General features: G+C 39.8%; 3 protein-coding genes across 3 annotated transcripts; all 3 read left to right on the plus strand.

The window, feature by feature from the left end:
- Positions 1–2,759: 2,759 nt before the first annotated feature.
- LOC116707618 (P2Y purinoceptor 14-like) lies at positions 2,760–5,185 on the plus strand. The gene is made up of 3 exons (XM_032545033.1): positions 2,760–2,871; positions 2,970–3,232; positions 4,342–5,185. Exons 1-3 carry the CDS (start codon positions 2,803–2,805, stop codon positions 5,036–5,038), a joined length of 1,029 nt encoding a protein of 342 aa, XP_032400924.1. The 5' UTR covers positions 2,760–2,802; the 3' UTR covers positions 5,039–5,185.
- A 4,450-nt stretch (positions 5,186–9,635) lies between these two features.
- On the plus strand, positions 9,636–13,823 carry LOC116707523 (P2Y purinoceptor 14-like). The gene is made up of 4 exons (XM_032544902.1): positions 9,636–9,855; positions 11,248–11,365; positions 11,461–11,720; positions 12,488–13,823. The coding sequence occupies exons 2-4, from the start codon at positions 11,252–11,254 to the stop codon at positions 13,155–13,157; spliced, it is 1,044 nt and encodes a 347-aa protein (XP_032400793.1). The 5' UTR covers positions 9,636–9,855; positions 11,248–11,251; the 3' UTR covers positions 13,158–13,823.
- Positions 13,824–16,733: 2,910 nt separating this feature from the next.
- LOC116707516 (P2Y purinoceptor 14-like) lies at positions 16,734–19,692 on the plus strand. Its single transcript, XM_032544892.1, has 4 exons — positions 16,734–16,992; positions 18,237–18,381; positions 18,459–18,718; positions 18,878–19,692. The coding sequence occupies exons 1-4, from the start codon at positions 16,985–16,987 to the stop codon at positions 19,560–19,562; spliced, it is 1,098 nt and encodes a 365-aa protein (XP_032400783.1). The 5' UTR covers positions 16,734–16,984; the 3' UTR covers positions 19,563–19,692.
- Positions 19,693–21,759: the final 2,067 nt, after the last annotated feature.

Below are 21,759 nucleotides of genomic sequence, written 5' to 3' on the forward strand. Positions count from 1 at the left end.
CAGAAAACAAAATATTCCGAAACTCTTCAAAGACAACAAAAACAATTTTAAAGTACTTTCTGTCATCAGTCAGAATAAGAAAATAAATCATCTCCCCATTCCAGCAAAACTTCACAGAACCTCATTCTGAACACTTTTGCTGGAGTATTTCTGTTTTCCAGGACTTCAGACATCCGGTTTGCTCGTCTCCCACACATCACACTAAACTAGCCTACATTTATTTGCTTTCTATTTATACTCCTAAATGTGACAGAACGTTTTGAGCAAAGTTAGTAGCTTGTTCTTGATCAATATGTTTATATACAGTACAGACCAAAAGTTTGGACACATTTTCTCATTGAATTCAATGAGAAAGTGTGTCCAAACTTTTGGTCTGTACTGTATGTACAATATAATTTTATTATATTTGAAATTAATAATAGCGAGGAACTGCAATAATCCAGCCTCGAAGGGATAAGTGCATGGATAAGCTTTTCAGCATCTGGTTGGGTAAGAGATGAATGTAGAATTGCTATATTTTCCAGATTAAAGAACAAAGTTTTGCAGATGTGTTTTATATTGGTGTCAAAAGAGAGGTGAGTCAAAGTGTACGCCAAGAATGGTAACGGAAGAGGAGAGTGCAATGTTCTGACCGTAAAGTGTAAATGAGGTCATGGTGGATGACTGCAACTGATGCTTAGAGCCCACCAGAATAGCTCCTGTTTTGAACCATTGAGGCAAAGAAAATTCTGAGTCATTCATGTCTTTATATCCTCCAATCAGAGAGTATAGAGTGTGATGATGGAGATGAAGTGGATGAAGAGACAGAAGATGGATGAGGATCTGTTTCAATATAAAGTTGTGTATCGTCTGTATAGAAATGAAATGCTACACCAAAATGGGAGAAAATTTTGCCAAAGGGAAGCATGTAGAGGATGAAAAGAGTGGGGACCAGGACTGATCCTTGAGGAACCCCACAAGTAACCGTGTGTGATCTCTGGAGATAGCTTACCCCAAGAAACCTAGCTACTCAAGTCAGTCAGTGGAAAGGTTGTGCAGTCAAATACTCATCAATCAAATATGTTTTAATACATATGTAAAATCTTATTTTGTTTTAAGTTATATGCTGCAGCTTTAAGCAGATGTTCGGTGTGAGAGTTCATTGCTGGGTGGAGGTTGAACGGCGATCCGTCTGTGAATATACAGAGCAATAAAAACCAGGACAAATCGCCTAAAAACAGTTTTTACCCGATGGCAATCATGGCACTAAATTCAAAGGCATAAGAACTTCTGCTCTTGACACCACTTTGTTAAAAATGTAAATTCTGTTGCGACACCTCCAGGCGCTGCAACCATCTTCTGATGTCTATTTATTTCTCATTTTGTACTATTAATTTCTTTATCTTGGTATATTACGCATATACACATAACCTGCATCTTAACTCGAGTCGAGCAAATCTCAATCTCGTTGTAATCTGTTGATGACAATGACAAATAAATCTTATCTTATCTTATCTATCTTATCTTATGACTACCAGTAGCGCGTAGCGGAGGTCCAGCAGAAGCAGAACCAGCATCTTTCATCGCTAGCTCGTTGACTTGAATAATATTTTGAGTTATTAGTTTAGTGTTTGACCGTTTACTCTTCCAGGTGAGTGTTGGTAGCTGTGTGCTGCTTTACCTGCTGTCTGATCGCTCCGGATGTCTTTTTTCCTGCTGTGAGCCTCAATATATACATACTCCGTCAAGTGTTTTTTAAATGCCATATTAGATTTGTTGTGTTGATGCATTTTGACGTGCTTTACCCAGCAAGGCAGTTCAACAAACGCCTGTTAATCAGTCATCAATTGAAATCAGCTGGACTGAAGCAAGGAAATACCTAAAACATGCAGGGCAGAGAGCCTGGAGGACCAGGGTTGGGAAACACTGTCCTAACTACACAAAGAGGTGTTAAAGATCTTTCCAACCAGCAGATGTCAGTCAATAACCAACACAGTTCCCAACAAATTCAATAAGTGCTGGTATTAAGTTATTTGCACAGTTTTACTAATTTAAATAACATCTTTGATGGTAAGACAAAGCCAACTTTATTCATATAGGACCTTCTAGCCAAAGGTAACTCAAAGAAGTTACACTTAATATACATTAAGATAAGCATAGAACAGATTTAGATTAAATGTATTTAAAAATAAAACAAGTATCTGCACATCTTTTGTGGCACAATTTTTAATAATTGGTTTTTAATGTGCAAAAATACATGCACATTTTGTCTAATTTAAAATGGACCTGCTCAGCTGCACATTCCTTTGGATCAAAGTACGCCATTTTTAATGCCAGAACAATATTTATGTTGAAATTTGGCCATTACATTGCAGTACATTCTTTATTCTACAACCAGTCTCCTCGTTAGTATAGTGGCGAGTATCCCCGCCTGTCACGCGGGAGACAGGGGTTCGATTCCCCGACGGGGAGTGAAGTTTGTTTCAGGTCCCTCTTGAAAATGAGATCTAGATCTCAACGGGGTTTACCTGATTAAATAAAGGAATAATCTTTGAGAACATTCATGATGTTGTTGGGGCCTGAAATGAAAATAATTTTGACACCCCTAGTTTAGATTAAAACACATTCAAGTGTTGAAATGGCACTCAAAGGCCAGACCTATGAACAACTGGGGATCTATGGCAAGACTAGAAAATGAATAAGTGCAGCTGCTCTCCATCCATCCATCCATATTACCATGTGATTTCTTTGACACTTGTGTTTTGCAACTTCAGAACCATGGATGCAACAACTTTATTCATCCATAACTCCTCAATCCAGAATATGACATGTGATTCAGATGTAAAATCAAGCCAATCTTTCCTAGTAGTGGTCTACAGTCTGCTGTTTCTGGTGAGTATCATGTCTTTGGGTTGCACCAATCCAATTTGGGCAAAAATCATTCAAAGTTTTGGTTTCACCAACTTATCATTTGATGATTTTCTCTGCAGGTGGGCTTTAGCCTCAACAGCTTCACCTTGTGGTTTCACTGCCATGGAGCTCATGGGCAAGTGTCCAAGAAGAGCTGGATGATCTACCTGAAACATCTGACAGCGGCTGACTTTCTGCTCTGCGTGAACATCCCTCTGCGCATTATTCACTACGCCAGGAGCTCATTCACCATTCACCTGCTCTACTGCAGCATTGGATCCCCACTCCTGTACCTCAATATAGCTGCCAGCATCCTGTTCATGGGCTATATAGCAGCTAACAGGTACCTCAACTACCAACTAGATTACTAATTTAGACTATTGTTTAAAGCATGGGTCCCACATAATTTGTAGACAGGGTAATTAAATTGGATAGGCGGATAAAAATGCAAATACATATATTCTGCTGAAGTTGGACATAGATAATATAGGCTAATGCTAGCCTAAATGTTATTAGTATTTTGGCTACCTTAGCTTTATATGTAATTTTAGCTCTTAGTTATTTCAAATAGCATGGAATATGTTACTGTAGGACCAACATGCTGGTGATAGCCTAAATGTTATTAGTATTTCAGCTAGCTTTAGCTTTTTAGCTCATCTTGTGATTCTCAGTTCCAGTCCTCATGACCCCCTGCTCTGCGTGTTTTAGATGTGCCTCTATTCCAAAACAGCTGTTTGAAATTATTGCATGTCCTCTTCTGCAGCCATCAAGTACTGCAGATGACTGTTAATCACCCACAGATTCAATCCAGGTGTGTGGCAAAAGGGAAACACCTAAAACATGCAACTCAAGGGGGCCTGAGGACCAGAACACTCCCTTATACGCTGCTGTGACCTTACAGTTTAGCTTTGTGTTCTGCAGCAAATTCTATTAATCTTCAGGTACGATTTTCACACCGAGTGAAAGTTTTTACTCATCAACAGTTTTTCTTTACATACAGGTGTTTCGGCCATTTCTTGCATTTCTGAAAGTCTTTGGAGGTTGACTTAAAATGCCTTTGCAATTTTCACAAAAATGCAGTGTGAAAAAACAATTTTCACTCTGAATTTTTAGCTCTTTTTTATACCTATTGATGGGCAAACCAGACCCAATTGTTACATAAAGATTGGCAGCTTCATCTTTATCACCATAAATTGGAGCAACACCACCATTACAAAGCTTCAATCTGTCTATCTGTCCCTAACTTCATCCTCCTGAGCAAGAATGTGGCAACTCTACAAAGAAATTTCATTATTTTAACTGTAAGAAACATCCAGTAGAGCCAGAACCAAGCTCAGCATCCATCTACAATGACTTTATAAAGGACTGTATTCACTTTTGTATTTCATTCTGCAGAAATTCAGGTCCAGCAAATCAAATGAATGGTCCCTGAATCCTTGTCCTTCTCCACAGATACATGAAGATATTTTATTCCACGGGAACTCACTGCCTGATGACTCCCAAAGCCAGCCACATCATCTCGATAACCACCTGGGTTGTTCTACTGACCATGATAACACCTTACTCCATCCTGATGCTAATAAACGAGAAACATCACGATGATGAACACAGCATGTGTGATCATCTGATCAGTGAACCTGTGAAACCACTGTACACAGCGATTACTGCTTTTGCTTTCATCATCTTTCTATTGGTACTCTTTTCTCTGGTTTTCTTCTACTACAGCACCTCCCGCAGGGTGCTGCAGGTCCAGCAGGCCCAAGTGGCTTCCACCAACTCCAAAAAGCTTATGAAGTCTCGCAGGAACATGTTGGTGTTGGTCAGTGTGTTCTGCTTTTGCTTTGTTCCTTATCACATTGTTCAAATTCCATGCATCATACTTTGGGGAAACTGTTCGGTAGAGTTGTACTACGTCAAGGAGTTTGTCGTGTTACTATCAGTTTCTAACATCTGCCTGGATCCTCTTATTTACGTCTTTCTTTGTAAGGAGTTCAGGGCTCAACTTAACCTGAAAAGAATATTCTGTCCAAAATGCAAGAGAAACACCTCCAGTTTGGAGGCAAGTGACAGTGAGGATCAGCCGAACACCATCAACACCATCAACACCATCAATGACATCAACACCATGTCAGAGCTCCAGGAGCAATAAAACTGGCACTGGTCAGAGTTCCTCACTGTTCATTTACAAATAGCATGTGCAATATGTATGTATGTGTGTGTGTGTAGGTACTGAGGGTGTAAATAAGTGATATAAAGCATAACTGGATCATTTTTGAATACAAGCTTATTAATTGAATCTGTCTGCTTCCATTTACTTCTAACTTTCAGCTGGTACGCATGAATTTCCTGCTGTGGACAATAAATGATTAACCTGTTCTGTTTATGTTTGTTTCATGGGACATCTGAGAGCTTATAGTGAGAAGATATATGATAATGTTTCAATTTAATTAACTAATCGGAACCCATACCGCTTATAACAACTAGTGGGCCAGCAGGGATGTTTTTCTCTTCTGCATCTACAAGAGCAGATGAGAAACTGGACTGTTTCCTGCATCAGAGTGATTTCATCAAAGGATTGGCGTAAAGAAAAAGTGTGGGGTCAGTAAAAAGGCTTTTTATTTAATATAAATACATTAATGTGACCCTCCAAATAAAATAAACATGTTTATGAACGCAAAAATAATAACGACGTAAAAAGTGACATGTTAAAAATGCTGAGTAATGATGCTCAGATTAGCATAACCATTAGCTCATACATTGCAACTGCAACTGATAAATGTTTCTTAGTGAGTTATAATCTCACCTTACCGCTCCATCATCCCTGCTGCTGGCCTCTGGTCTAACGTCTCCTCCCTGATTCTGCTGTTTGCTGTGTCAATAAAGATTTATTTCAAATATGTGGAAAAGAACAGCGAGCACAACTTCTGTCTGAACATGAATTAAAGAGTGTTGGGTTTATTACTGGCATTAAAAACCGCAAAGCGATGTAACAAAGGCAGACGTGGCTAAAGTAGTCAAAACTTGTACTGAATTAAGAGTAGCACCACTTCTACATACTTTTACTGGAGTAAAATGTAGCTGTCCAAGACATTGCTCAAGAGCAAAACTACTTAAGTACTAAATATTTTAAAATGTCATCTAACAGAAAAAAAGCAAATTCTGGCTTTTAAAGACTAAATTAAAAGGAACTGACTATAAATAAAACTCCACATTCCATTTTTAAGTCATTTTTTCCCAATATTAAAGTTACATAAAATTGATACAGAGAGTACACCAGAGAGTTGAAAGATGTTGTTAAAGTTGCCCAACATCTGGTCTGTTGGGTTCACCCAGACTGGCCAGAAAATGTTGACCTTCGATGTCGTTTATCACTTTCTGGAACTCTGAGGGCATTTCAATAATTCAGTCTTTTTTTGGTTAAAAAATATTAAACCAAAATTTGAACTCAAGGTCCAGAGATAAATATCAGTCCTTCCAGCTCACCAATCTCAACATAGTTCCTGGGGTAAAAAAAACAAAAAACTTTACCTATAAATGAGATCAGGAGAAATCACCGGTTCTATCAAATACAGAGTTTCTATTAACATTTCAACATTCCATCCAGGCATCATGGGCCCAAATTAGTAATTAAGTCTTACATTAATTACATGACTGACTCTGTGGGTAGGCACTGGATCAGCAAACGGTCCGTCTAAAGCAGTGGCGCCAATCGCAGCGGATTCCCCGTGAATCTGCTGCAGGTCCCAGATGAAGAGACAAGCAGGCAGATCCACTAACCTGCTGAAACAGGAGAAATGAGGGAACAGCAGGACGACAATGTTGCAGCTCTGGTAGTTCTCATCAGAAATTATTTATTCATCACTCACTTTCTTAGTCACAATACAACTACTGTGATTAAACGATCACTCTGAACGGCTGCATTGTAGCACCGTATCAACTTGCTGTTACATCAGAAATTTTACTTTGCAGCTAAACGGCCATTATAAATACTCATTATACAGCTATCTCAAACCATTCACTAAACACCTGAGGAAATCCTCCGATAGCCAAGAGTGATAAAAACAAACTTCTACATCCATCCATCCATCCATTTTCTGTTCACCCTTGTCCCTAATGGGGTCGGGAGGGTTGCTGGTGCCTATCTCCAGCTACGTTCCGGGCGAGAGGCGGGGTACACCCTGGACAGGTCGCCAGTCTGTCGCAGGGCAACACAGAGACATACAGGACAAACAACCATGCACACACACACTCACACCTAGGGAGAATTTAGAGAAACCAATTGACCTGACAGTCATGTTTTTGGACTGTGGGAGGAAGCCGGAGTACCCGGAGAGAACCCACGCATGCACAGGGAGAACATGCAAACTCCATGCAGAAAGACCCCGGCCGGGAATCGAACCCAGGACCTTCTTGCTGCAAGGCAACAGTGCTACCAACTGCGCCACTTCTACAACTTTTACCAAATACATCTGATAAATGTACAAACAGACTCTGAGCAACATTTGACCAGCAGCTCTGGACTAATTCAGACCGACTCCCCCAGATTCAGATGTAAAAATACAAAATCCAATATAGAAACTTATATTTTAATTTTGAACTTAACTAATTAAAGCTTTTAATTGTGCTTTAAGTTGTGTAAAACCTTACCTTCACTTTCATCTGAAGTCCATGCACCAATCCTTCCACATAAATATCTTTGTCACTTTGTGTAAAAAAAACGTCCTTGTTTCTCATTTTCAAAAATCTGGCAGCTTTAATAGAGATGATCACTAAGGACAGTCGTCTTGAACGGTTCTGACTGTATTTTTCAGACTTTTTTTTTAGCCTTTTCAATGCGTAGAAGAAAACATGTTGCCTGCTTCTCCTATGGAGCTCAGCACTGCCCTCTATCAGTGAGGCAGGGTACTGAACTGCCTCACCTGCACATTTTTGCTGTGCATTTATGACCAATCAGAAAGACTAAATGTCACTCACATGTACATTTTGACATTACATTATGTCAAAATGTAATATGTTGACATTCTACATTACTGTAGAATGTCAACATATGTAGAGCATGTGTAATTAAACAAGTATATTGGCGATATAACAACAAACAACAATGGGCTCCAACTGCCTGCTTCATTCATTCGCTTCTGCCATCTAGCGGCATGAATGTGCTACTGCACAGCGCTGTTCTAATGATACATTACTGTTCAAACGAGGCCATGCTTTTAATTACAATCGCAACAAAATAAATGTGACCACATTTTGTGGCATCGCAATGTTTACATAGCATACAATATTATTAGCTGGAGTAAAAAATCAATTAGTTAAGTAAAAACTAAACTTGAACATGGATTTTATGTTATTATAAGTATATTTCTGTCACATTTCGATTACTGTTCAATTGTTTGGACGAACACGTCATCAAATAAAGTTAAAAAAAAGTTACAGTTGGTGCAAAACAAGGCTGCATGAGTGGCTCTAAAATGCTTTTTGAACTAATGGAGCAAAAATACTACAACTCTCCTGGTTCCAGGTGAAAATCAGATGGTTGTATAGAACAGCTACATTTTTAAGTTGTACTGTTAAACACAAACGGCATTCATGTTATATCAAAAATGACATGGATGTTGAAGTCTTCCACAAACATTAAACAGTCATTACCAGAGAATACCACGGATAGACGGCCAACAAAAAACATAAAACAAACGATGCATTATATTTCGGGATGGGGAGTGTGTTTGTGTAGACAATGTTAGAGTTGAATGTCCGGGTACTCCACCAACAGGCCAAACAACACGGCAGGAGAAGGTGATGCTCCACTTGAAGCTGAATCTTTGACACATGGCCACCAGATGGCACTGTGCTGAAAAACTTCGTCTGGCATTCACTAGTTATCGGCATTTCCACATTGGTGAGAACCTGGGTTTTGGCATTTCAGCTTAACTGAATATCTTCAAGTTCCAGTGTCCACAGTGTTAAGGAATGAGTCACATGTTTGTCCTGTGATCAGTTTCAGCTTAAAGCATTTTTATTCAGGATGCTTACGTTAACATTTCATTTAATAGTAAACATGAGGGTAATGTAAATGTTCCTCTCGTCTGGCCATTTTAGTTTAGCTAAACACTAGATTATACAAAAAAGTAAATCTAAATTAAATAAAAGAGCTAAAGTTGATCTGTATGTCTCCATTGCAACATAAAATTTCACCTTTATTTCATTGTACTTGGGAAAAAAAATGAAGAAGTATAAACAACCTCTTTTAACCGTCATGATGTGCCTGATAAAGAATGAGTCAGATCTTTAGGTTGACACATTCACCCACTAAAGACCGACTGTCGCTAAGCGGATGAGCTTATTGCTTTATGACTAGTGTTAGCTGACATTAGTGCCTAAAGGGGATTTTGTGATCATGTCTTCTTGTCCTATGTCTCCTTTTCAAAACATAAGAGAAATGCTGTGCTATGCATTCACTTGGTGTTGTTTTTCTTCTCCCTCTACTGAGATACTCAAGAACCACAGAAACCCAATCTAGAACAGTAATCAGGCAACCAAATACAGAGCAGTAATCTGATCTGAAACCAGCAGTTAATGATTTAAAACGTCACAACAAATCAAAAAGGGATTCTCTAAACTGAAAATTAGCACCACAAATGCTACACTAAGCAAAGCAGAGCAAAATAGTACGTCATCATGTGATGTAAAAATTAATACTTGGCTGGTTTCAGTTTATGTGGTCTGAATGGGAAGTAGGCTGTCACTCAGCAAAACATCAGAGTTGAACCATTTACTTCACAAGAAAGCAGATAGCAACCAGGAAGCTTGTGAATAAGTTTGTATCATTTTTATTTAAAGCATCAGTGTGAAAATCAGTCTATCAACTGTTTCCTCAACTCTGAACAGACTAAATGCTGACAGGAAGAGCTCTGAAGCCTCAGAAAGATTCAGCTTCTGGTGCCAAGACTAAGAACAAAATCAGCTGTAAGTACCTTCAGACAAAATCCATCTTGCTCCAGGTTTTTCCAGCTTTGGGATCTTTTAATCCATTTCTTTTACATATATTTAATGTTTTTATTGTTATTAAGCTGCTCTAAAACACAAGCACAGGCAGAACATTGATGACCTTGGAGATTTCTGCATCTTTTCTTCATCCTATCAACATTCAGGACCAAGGTCAGATGTTTTTAGTTCAGAAAACTGTCAGCTGGAAATCAGTGGCGGATCTGGAAAATGTTATCTGTGCAGGGGCAAAGAAGGGGAGGGGCAATGCTGGACCTTCTCAGTGAAGTATGCTGAAAATCCCCTGAATGTAAATAGAGTGAACAAGACAACTTGTTCACCTTTTTAGGTGATTTCTGAAGCAAACTGGTTCTGCTGAATTTTACATTCTCCAAATCACAGAGCTACTGTTAGGGTCCTGGGTTGTTTTGGGGTTTGATTTATTGATTCTAACTTAACTGATATTTTATGTTCCTTGGTCTTTTTTTGATTAGATCAGCCTTGTTTCCGTTTTCACTTTAGTTCAACTTTCTTAGTGATTCTAGATTATGGTGTTTATTTCTTGTGTCTAGTTATTCTTTGTAACTCTAGTTAATTATGTTCCTTATGTCTACTTATTCTTTAGTGTTAGATGTATTTCCTGTTCCCCGGTGTACTCTCGCTCTGTTCCACATTCACCCAGTACTGAAACCCTTCTTGTCTTCAAACTCTTTACTGGTTTGTCCTGTTAGATCCTGTTGTCCTGGTCATGCTCCTTGTGCTTTTGTTTGTTCCTGTTTTTTGTTCTCCCCTGGCTCCTTGTGCTCCCATGGTTTATTGTAAGTCTTTGTCCATTTTTTTATTAATCCGCAAAATTCGCAAAATGCCGCCTCCTGCTGCATTTAGGTTCCCTCAACAAACACACAACATGACATCTACATTTTTCAGCATATGGTTCATTTGTCAACAGAGAATTGGTGAAGCCAGGTCAGTACTTTCACTGAAGATGCTCCCCAGTTTCACCTTACTGGTGCCAGTAAGTCAGAAAGCTTGTGAACCATTAACAGATGGTGGTTGGCACTGTGAGCTTCTGGTGGAGGATCTCTGGGTTGATGGTTCCAGGCCGAACAGATCCTGGTGTACGCCGTTGGGTGGTCAGTGTGGTGCGGGATGAAGTGAAATCTCAGGACGACTGTCATCTGTTTTCCTCGTAAACAAACTGAAGGTTACCAGCAGCAGTTCTGTGATGGTTTTCAGACGCTTCATCAACATTTGATGCAGAATTTCATGACCACAGAGGTCAGGGCGACAGACCTTAAAACAACTGAAGTAATGAATGTTTGCAGACACTCTCCACACAGTCTCTGAGTTTTACTCCTCATCATAAACCTGCAGAACCATGGCAGACCTGGAAGGAGCGAATTCCTCAGGCACTGGGCAAAACAAAATGTGTGATTCAGTGGAAACATCATACCATCCTTTCCTAATACTAATCTACTGTCTGCTGTTTCTGGTGAGTGTCAAGTCTTCAGCTTATACCAATCCAATTTAAAGAAAAAATAAGTTAAAGTTTTGGTTTCACCATCACCTCAATCATTTCCTCGGCAGGTGGGCTTTAGCCTCAACAGCTTCACCTTGTGGTTTCACTGCCGTGGAGCACATGGACAAGCATCCAAGAGCTGGATGATCTACCTGAAACATCTGACAGCGGCTGATTTTCTGCTCTGCATCAGCCTCCCGCTGCGCATTATTCATTACGCCAGAAGCTCATTCACCATTCACCTGCTCTACTGCAGCATTGGATCCCCACTCCTGTACCTCAACATGTCTGCCAGCATCCTGTTCATGAGTTACATTGCAGCTAACAGGTACTGCATCTGAGTAGATATACAGCATGGGTCAAACTTGTCCTGTTTTATGTTGTGATGAGCTATCAATGCTGACAAGTGAGCTAAATTAATAAATACATCACAGAGACGTATATCAGGTATTGTGGTAGTGTAGTTCACAAATCAGTTCTAATGATGCATCAGCCATTAGTCCCAGTTAGAGCATCATAACATCAAACGTCACTATTGGCGCCCTGATATGTGCAAGCGAGAAGAAAAACAACAACCATGGCAGACCACAATGAGGGTTAACTTCAGATCATAAGATTTTGAATTTGATAGCGGCACTGAGAACTTCTTCCTCTCTTTTATGGTGGCTGCCAAGACAACGACCATGTTCTCTGTGTGTGAAGTTATTGCTCCCTCTACTGCGCAAGGGGGAAACTTTTGATTTTTTTTTTTGATTTTTGAACAAAAATATAAATGCTCCATGTCAAATATATAGCTATGCAGACCCAATTGTTACATAACTATTTGCAGCTCCATCTCTACCACCATAAATTAGGGATAGATAATAAATTATCTTTCCCTAGCTTCATCCTCCTTGTAAGGAAGAATGTGGAAACACTACGAAGGAATTTCATGCTTTTAACCGAAAGAAATATAAAGAAGAGCCAGAACAAAACTCAGCACCCATCGTCAATGACTTTTTCTTCACTTTTGTATTTCATTCTGCAGAAATTCAGGTTGCTTCAAGGTCCAGCAAATCAAATGAATGGTCCCTGAATCCTTGTCCTTCTCCACAGATACATGAAGATATTTTATTCCTCGGGAACTCACTTCCTGATGACTCCCAAAGCCAGCCACATCATCTCCATGACCACCTGGGTTGTTCTACTGACCATAACAACACCTTACTCCATCCTGATGCTGATCAACCGCACATCTCAACCGCCTGATCATGGCACCTGTGGTCATCTGTTCACAGAACTCATAAGACCACTGTACATAGCAAGTCATGCTGTTGCTTTCATCATCTTTCTGACAGGACTCTTCTCTCTGGTTTTCTTCTACTACAGCACCTCCCGCAGGGTGCTGCAGGTCCAGCAGGCCCAACTGGCCTCCTCCAACTCCAAGAAGCTTATGAAATCTCGTAGGAACATGTTGGTGTTGGTCAGTGTGTTCTGCTTTTGCTTTGTTCCTTATTACATTGTTCGAATTCCATACATTGTACTTCAAGGACACTGTTCAGTAGTGTTGTACTACCTCAAAGAGGTGGGCGTCTTACTGTCAGTTTTTAATATCATTCTGGATCCTCTTATTTATGTTTTTCTTTGTAAGGAGTTCAGGGCTCAGCTTAACCTGAAACAAATATTCTGCATAAGAGGCGACAGAAACACCTCCAGTTCGGAGGCAGGAGACGGTGAGAATCAGATGAACACCATCAGTACCAGTGTAGCGCCCCGGGCTCAGTGAGGACAGACTGATAGACACAGGAATCATTGGTCCAGGTTGTTTCTGATTAAACTTTTTTTTTTTAAACAGCTCATACAATATTAGTATGGTACTCAGCATAGATACAGAGAGGCTGGAAGAGTCAGAGGATGACATAAAGGCGGACATGCTTTGTTCACATTCCACGTTGATTACTGCTTCATTGTGAGCAATGCCCTGAAAAAATGGATGATGATCAGCACTAAACTCCAGGTGCATCAAAGACAAGTGTTACGTCAGGCCATTTGAATCAGTTTACACCAGCGTGGTCTGTTACGACCTGCTACGGTGAATGGAATAACATCCTTAACCCAGTCACTGTGCCTCTGCACAAACAGCAGGTCTAATTAATTATGAGGGATGCTAATGCTCAGACAATGACTTGAGGGCACATCATGCTTCAGCAGACAATAAGTTTACTTGTCAACAGCACAAGATCTCATTGCCATGGCTAAGTTCACATGAAACAGTATTGAGACATTTTCCGTTGTGGTGTACCAACCTCTGTTGTTGGTATTTGTTTCAATCTATAGTTTTAGGTGAAGAAATCACCATTGCATGCTTTGACTTAAGCGCCTTCTTTCACAACATTATAAGATTGTTGCATAGTGTTTACACATTTTCAATAAATTTCACCCAAAAGCCAAATATCCCTAACTTTCTGTAAATTAGTCTAGTAGTTCATGTGCAAATTTGTCATATTAAGCATAAGTGGACGTAACTCCCACTGCTCTATGGTGGCAAAGAGTCTCTAATAAGATGCTTAGTATGCATGGAAAATGTCGCAGTGGGATCAACAGCTATGCAAGATCAGAAACCATTTGAAGTGATATTGCAACAATGGTCCACAGGGGGGCGCATTCTACTTGTAAAATAAGCTAATCCTTCCTTATAATCTGAGTTTGCTCATTTTAATAACTATGAAGTGTTTTTTCCTATGATGTAAATTTGCAATTGCTGTAAAGTTTATTCTTATTTTCAAGTTTTTACATTATTACTTTTGTTGAAACTGAATGCTCCTATTTAACTTTAACCCAATAGTAGTACAATAAAGTGTTATTTTGTTTTATTCCTTCTGTTTGGTTCATGGGACTTGTGAGAGAATATGGTGAGAAAATCTATGACAATCTAAAAGTTTATTTTAATTCATCAGGACCCCTAATAAATAAAATCCTAATGCAGGTCTGACGGATTCTTACTTCTAATAGCTGAGCAGACAATTAACGGGAATGTTTCCTGCATCAGTGTTGTTGCATCAAAGAACTGAACTAATGAAAAAAGGTTGTACTTTCTTTAAGCATGACATATTTTTGCAGTAATTATGAGAAATAAGAAAGTCTTCTCAAATGTTCAGTTATGTTCCAAGTCAAAAGATGCTACGATATAATTCATTGCAGATACTGAGAAGGACAAATTAACCCACGAGCGTTCACAGGCTGCCGAGCGGTGGTGTGAAACAAACTCTTTTAAACGTCAAAAACTGTATAAATCATATTATGACTCTTTCTCTAACACCCACACACCTTAACTACATTTCTGAGTGTTTGGTTGACCACTAACCTGATTTGATAACCGAGGGAGAGAGGAGGCAGATTATAGCGGTTGTAGGATTTCTCTTTTTGTCTTTGGCTAAAGACCACGTACCATTTCTCCCACTAGTGCTAGGCTGACCTGTATGTTTTGGTTGTGTTTACCCACAATGCCCTGCGCTGTATCCTGCTTCCTGCTTTTAGAGCGGTTTCCAGTTCACGTCAACCGAACCCAGGCCAAAGTTTTTAGGCGGACTAGAGTTCGCTGTTTTGGTGCGTTTACGCATTCACACCTCTCCAAACAAACTGGACTTTCCAGGCAGACGGACAGAAGTTGAATTAAAGTGGAGTGAACAAGACTGGTGTGAATGCATCCTTAAAGCTGGGGTATGTAAATGATTTAAAAAAACAAACATGTTTTTTACATACTTAAAACTGTCACCATGTTGGGAAAATTGAGCTCCTCTGCCTTCTCCTAGATCTAACTTCAGAGATACGCAGCTCATTTAGAAACAACCAATCAGAGCCAGGAAGAGAGTCTTATCGCTGTCAATCATTCTCGTGTACATGCTGCTCACACCCTCTCTCTTGTTTTCTGCTATGATAGACCTTCTCCCTGTCAGCAGAGCATGTTGTGACTGCTCAGGTTACTTAGCATGATCACCAATGACGGCGGATAGACGGTCTTTAGCACATTTTGCTAATGGCAGAGCAGAATAAAATAGGTTTACTGACAGCACCAAGACTCTCCTCTGATTGGCTGTTTTTGGGGAGAGGTGGAGGATATTGATCTTTTCACAGATTATCTGTGTCGTATTAAATTGTCACGACATGGTGACAGTTTTAACTCATAAAAAACATTTATTTTTGTAAATGTTACATATTTTAAAATCAGTTGATTGGTTGTTTCAGTTATCTCTGGACATAAACACCGTAGGATATTCTATCTTTAAGCCCCTGAAAGTGGGAGTCTGGGCTTCATTTAGCCTTTTGACTTCATATTTTTTCCTTTTCCTGTAAAAGGTTCCTGAGGTGGGAACATCTTAGAAGAGCTTATGCTCCTCTATGCAGAGATGCATGGAGAGGTGGAGGCAGGTGGATCATCTGGTGTGGTGGGGTGAGGTTTGTCAGACTGACGGTAAATGTGGAAGCTTGTTGTGGATAATTGGCTGAGTGGAGGCGCTTCAGGCTTGACAGCTGTTAACTTCCTCAAAGCAGATTCCTCAGATGACACCGGGTTAAATCTGTACTTAGATTATTTCTGCTTCTGTCTCCTCTTCAAAAGGCTTTTCCTTTCTCTTGGTATCTTTATGGCATAACCTATTGCATGTTGGTGCTCAGGCATCTTCACAGTAGCCAATGTTTGAACTCATAGAGTTACCATCCCCATACCCAAGGAAACCCTATAAAATATTATTATTCCAGTTCAGAGGACTTAGAAAGTCCTAATGTCTTCAGGTCAGATCATGTAAGTTCTGTTCTGATGAGTAAAACATTAGAACCTGGTCCAAGACTGTGACCTTTACCAGTTCAACAATCATCCATTTATTGTAAATATACAATCAAAAGCTCATCTGTGTTGAGTCAAACTAACTGTGAAAAAGCTCCCGTCTCTTAGAGGAAATGGTCTACGTTGGTGTCAGGTGGTTTTTAATGATGAAGTGGTTTATATGGTCAATTCATCCCAGAGGAAACCAACAATGGTATCTAATTTATTCATTTACTTTAAAAAAACCCACAGAAACTGGAGAACTTCATCTTTTCTATAACATACAAAATCATTTTGACTGATTGCAGTAAAAAGTTCCTCTTTTCTGCTCCACACTACTCTGTTTTGCAGAAGAGTCTGGTTGGGTAACAAAGATGTTTGCAAAGCACAAATATAGTAAAAATAATTTTGCTAATTGTGGTATTTGAGAGTGGAAATACAAAGTAAATGCAAACCTGGTGCAGCTCACCTAATGGTGTGAGATGCCAAGCCACAAAGCAAACAGAAAGCACAAGTGAGAAGTTTCTCTTCTGTTACAAGCCAAAACCCCAACAGGACTGTGGGGTAAAGGCTAGCAGCCACTATCTTATCTCAACCAATCAGAACACGGCAGGCGTTTGCTGAGACACTTCAACAGGATCTGAACCTTAGGGAATCAGAGTGACGGCTTCTCCGGGTAGATTTTCAGTTTTCTGAGCAGAAGCGATGCAGATGCTGAGCAAACATCAGATGGGCCGTTTCTAAAACCCAGAAGAAGTACCCGGTTCTGAAGCGGGGAACAGGAAGAACAAATGGACCTGTAAGTACCTGAAACCATAAAGACCAGCTGTAGGATCCAGTCTTTACGGTCTCACCTGCCTTTCAGTTGGAGTCTGGTTATTTTTTCATGCTAGTTTGGGACCCAGGTTGGTTTCGGTTGCAGCGTTTCTCCAAACACAGTTCTTCATTAAAAAAATATGTAAAGGTGAAGTTAATCTTTAAGATAAATATCAGTCCAGTTGAATTTGTATTATTTTTGTGCTTAATTTTTTTTACAGATTTTTACAATAAGTGATGAAGGAATTAAGATGATTTTTCACACTTCATTATTCTTGGCCACTGGCATCTCTTCTTGCAGCTTTTTAACCGCAAAGAAAAGCTGGGGTTTATTTTTAGTCTTATTTCACTGTAACCACTGGGTGTTAACAGATGGGTGGCATACTCCGACTCGCTCTTAACAGGCAAAAAAAACTGTGGCTTCATGTTGCTTTAAAGGAGCTGTATTACATATTTTCCAGCCACAATCAAGTAGTTATGTCACCTCCAGTTAGAAAATATTCTGCATATCAAACATGACTTACAAGAAATTTCAGTTCGCAACTTAAAGCCTTGAAGGTGGGCCTGTGTCTCTTAAAGAGGATATTGTAAATGACGAGCAAAATTCACTTGTTTTAAGATTTAATAATAACAGACAACTTTGCATTACTTATAACTCCTGTTTAAAATGTTCTTGAGGCAAAGATATTTTTAAACTCATGTAAATTTAAGGTATTTCCTACAGTTTGTTCAATGTTATCTGACTCTCCAGATATGAATGAAAGGCAGAATTTGGGTTTTTAGAGTTATTCTCATCTGCCTGAGTGGCTTATATTTAGTTATTTTGTCATTTGAAAAATAAAGATAATTGTGACAATGAAAATTGTTTTATAACGGTGTGTATTTGCATGAAACTTTTGTAGTTAAAAAATGTCCGAACAAACTATTGGCCCCCGGGCATCTTCACTTTATCAAATCTGGCCCTCTTTGCAAAAAGTTTGGACACCCCTGGTCTACAAGCATTCGGAGAGCTGGACTGAGTAGTTTGTTTAAGCTCAGGAGATGCACAGTTCCACCAGGTGTTTGCAAACTGCTGCTGCTGCTAGTTTGAAGGAGCTGCGTGTGGAAAGCGACACTTGGTTAGAAATATCAATTGGGAAGCTGTAGAGGGTTTGGCTGTGCTTCTTTAGATGAACTAAATCATTTACTTTCTTTTGCTGAGGTTTTAAGAAAACATCTTCCTTACAGAAACATGTCTGCATCAGGATCTGTGACCACAGCAGTCAGTAACGCCTCAGTTCCCAACCAGAGCATGACCAGTCCAGTCCCCTCTGACCATGGTGAGAGATCAACTCATCTCATCTTCATCCTAGTCTACAGTGTGCTCTTTCTGGTGAGCGCCTTGTTTCCTCACTGTCTTCAAAGATACGGTCCAGTCCAAACCAGAGTTTCTAACGTTTTTCTCTCCAGGTGGGCTTGGTACTCAACAGCTTCACCTTGTGGTTTCATTGCTGTCAACCTCAAAGAAACGCCTCTAAAAGCTTGATGATCTACTTGAAGAACTTGACAGCAGCCGACTTCCTTCTCTGCCTCAGCCTGCCACTTCGCATCATCCACTACGCAACCAGATCCGTCACCATCCACCTGCTCTACTGCAGCTTTGGAGCCTCCATACTGTTCCTCAACATGTACGCCAGCATCCTGTTCATGGGCTACATCGCTTTGAACAGGTACTAGAGTTTCTACTGCAGACTAGATGACAGCTGCACCTCTGTGTTCTTGCTTAAGTACTTAGATATTTGTGGTGTTTAGAGTAGCTTTAGTTCTTTGTGAAACTGGTGATTTGTTTAAAAAAGGAACCTCTTCAGCGCCCCTCTCTGTCTCTTTAGATATTTTAAGGTGGTCCGTCCTTTTGGAGCCTTCCTCCTGCTGACTAAACGAGCTGCATGCATCACCTCCTTGACCACATGGGTCTTTCTCCTGACTCCGATGACAGCGTACTCCACCGTGCTGCTAAAAACCCTGAAACCTGACGGGTCTGATGAAGACAGCTGTGAGGACCTGCACAGTGATTCCGTCAAACTGATCTATAGAACCCTTCACATCGGTGCTTCCACCATCTTTCTGTTGGTGTTCTTCTCGATGGTTTTCAGTTACTACAGTGCCTCCCGCAAGGTGTTGCAGGCTCAGCAGAGACAGTCTGCCTCCTTCAGCTCCAGGAAGCTTCAGAGGTCTAGGAAGAAAATGTTGGTTCTCATCTGCATCTTCTGCATTTGCTTCGTTCCTTACCACCTGATCCGACTCCTGTATACGTTTCTGCAGCAGCGCTCCTCGGACAGGGTGTTTTACTACCTCATGGAGTTCACCACCATTGTTTCAATTCTTAATGTCTGCCTAGATCCGCTTGTTTACTTTGTCTTCTGCAAGAATTTTCGGTTTCATCTGAGGCTCAGGAGTTTCTCCTCCCAGAAGGAGAATGGGGCCAGGAGGAGCAACGAGGAGCAGCTGAGGAGTATTAACCTCAACAAGGACAAGACCCTCAGCACAACATCACAGTCAACTGGTGAGGTTTAGCGTGTTAAAGACCAGAGGGTTCAGACTCAGAAAACTGATGGAAAACTTATTGAAATGTCATTTTTAGCCCTGAAAATGACCAAAACTTAATATGTTGTGGTATATATGTAAGATTGTTTTTCTTAGCTTGTTTTCATCAACCTTGTAATTAAAGGAACTGCAATCTTCCTGCTCACTTTCCAGCTGTCTGTAGCTTATCTTTAGTCCAGTCTTCAGTTTTCCTTTTCCTCCTCGGCTTCCTTGGACTCTTCCTCCTCTGAGATCAAACCTACAGCTTTCAGTAGCCTGAGTATGCAATCAGACAGGAATGTATCTACACGAAGCAGGGTGACTGTCTTTAAGGAGGAATCTCAGGCAAACTTGTTAAAATATCTATTCCAGGTTGATGAAAACTGCAAAGCAGACCATACCAAGATTTATGTTTTTCCTATTATGGAGGCAATTCTTGAGAAGTTGTTAAGAAATCCATCCATCCATCCTGAGTGATCCAGACTATGATAGCAATAGTTCAGGAGGGAACTCCGGACATCCCTCTCCCCAGTGACATCCTCCAGCTCAAATTGGGGGATTCCAAGGCATCCCCAGGCCAAACCGGATATATAATCCCTGCAAGAAGTTTTCTTTTCCTGAGGTCTCCTCTGAGTGGGGCTTACCTAGACAACTTCCAAAGGGAGACACCAAGGAGCCATCCTCAACTGACTCAATGTGGAGACAGCAGATGACAGAAAGAGCTCCTCACTTTATCTCTAATGCCTGCTTCACACGGCAAGACTTTTATACCAATATTTGTCTCGAACACAGCATTATTCCCATCCAGTTGATGCAAAGAAAATATACATTTATGGTAATAAAACACAATACATACCTTAAAAAATTATATGTTTTTAAGGTAACAAAGAGCAGTGCAAAAGTTGTTTGTTAGCCATGTAGCTAAAATTTTACAATTCTGAAAATACATATTTTACCTGTTTTATTTTGGTTCTGAAACTCGTAGAGGCAGCATGCTAGCAATTTTAAGCACATGTCAATGACGTTAACAATAGTAACAGCTAGCATAGCGGCTAACAGACCCGCGAGGTCGATGTGAGCTCACCCGTAAAATCCCACTGAGGAAACTATCGTCAGTCCTCTGCTCGGCTGTTTCACCAGCTACCCAGTCTTCACACAAGGTTTAAAACAAGGATAAAAACAATTAATATCATATAGTATTGAATAATTAAAGTTAGTTTCATTAATTTAGTCGGAACCTTACCAGAAGTTGGCAAGCTGGTCTCATCAAGCTAACTATCTAGTTCAGGCAAAACGCAACTAAGGGCGGGACCATCAAGGCGATTGGCTGAAATTTGCTAAAGCCACTTATTCTATTGGCTGTTAACCTTTCTAGGATTTCTACATCTTTATATTATTTTTAAATAATTCTTTTAAGATTTTAATACTTAGATTGTATGGGTTTTAAACTTTAATTTGAAATGTATTATTCTGTAACAGTTATCAGTTTTTATGACATATTTTTTAATATGGGCTACCTGGTGGGTCCAGTTGTGGTCCAGACTGAACCCGCTTTCAGCCCACTGTATGGATTCACTGCAAGGTAAATAAGTTCTTCACTAAAGCCAGAGTCAAATCTGCCAGCTGTTCCTTGATTGGTCTGTAGAGGTTATTATTGATGTGTTGTAATTTCCTGTTATCCGTTAGCTCTCTGATTGGCTGCTGCATCTGCTTGACAAAATCCCTTTGTTGCTCCCAACATCTTGCTGAAATAAAGTTACTGTAATGTGACATAAAAGCATCTGACACATCTTGTCTTGTTCCCGTGGTCAAATATTTTTGGCATGTTAGGCCTGCCGTGGCAACAAATTTTGCTGGACAAATTATCTTAAATGTAATTGTGATAAACTATTGTTTCAAAACCATTTTCGAGTAATATAATGGCAATGGATAATAAAGCAAGACCACATTCTCAAAGATTAATAAACTTTTAATTCTAATGAACATTTAAGACTGGAATATCCAAATAAATAAACATAACAATAAAAACAAGTAAAATAATTATGGAGTCTCTGTAAACAAAATTATTCTTGAAGAAATGGCTAGTTGAGACCAAAGCACCAGACTGAAGACGTCTGTCATCCTGTTTTTGGTAGAAAAAACAATGAACGAAAGAAAAGAGAAAAATGATAAATCATGCAAATGAAAA

This window comes from Xiphophorus hellerii, chromosome 18 (assembly GCF_003331165.1).
Source record: "Xiphophorus hellerii strain 12219 chromosome 18, Xiphophorus_hellerii-4.1, whole genome shotgun sequence".
Taxonomy (NCBI): Eukaryota; Metazoa; Chordata; class Actinopteri; order Cyprinodontiformes; family Poeciliidae; genus Xiphophorus; species Xiphophorus hellerii.

Coding starts and splice junctions, on each gene's coding strand:
- LOC116707523 (XM_032544902.1), top strand. CDS start 11,252: ATGGCAGACCTGGAAGGAGCGAATTCCTCAGGCACTGGGCAAAACAAA. Junction 11,366..11,460: donor TCTACTGTCTGCTGTTTCTG/GTGAGTGTCAAG, acceptor TTTCCTCGGCAG/GTGGGCTTTAGCCTCAACAG. Junction 11,721..12,487: donor AGTTACATTGCAGCTAACAG/GTACTGCATCTG, acceptor CCTTCTCCACAG/ATACATGAAGATATTTTATT.
- LOC116707516 (XM_032544892.1), top strand. Junction 18,382..18,458: donor TCTACAGTGTGCTCTTTCTG/GTGAGCGCCTTG, acceptor TTTTCTCTCCAG/GTGGGCTTGGTACTCAACAG. Junction 18,719..18,877: donor GGCTACATCGCTTTGAACAG/GTACTAGAGTTT, acceptor CTGTCTCTTTAG/ATATTTTAAGGTGGTCCGTC.
- LOC116707618 (XM_032545033.1), top strand. CDS start 2,803: ATGACATGTGATTCAGATGTAAAATCAAGCCAATCTTTCCTAGTAGTG. Junction 2,872..2,969: donor TCTACAGTCTGCTGTTTCTG/GTGAGTATCATG, acceptor TTTTCTCTGCAG/GTGGGCTTTAGCCTCAACAG. Junction 3,233..4,341: donor GGCTATATAGCAGCTAACAG/GTACCTCAACTA, acceptor CCTTCTCCACAG/ATACATGAAGATATTTTATT.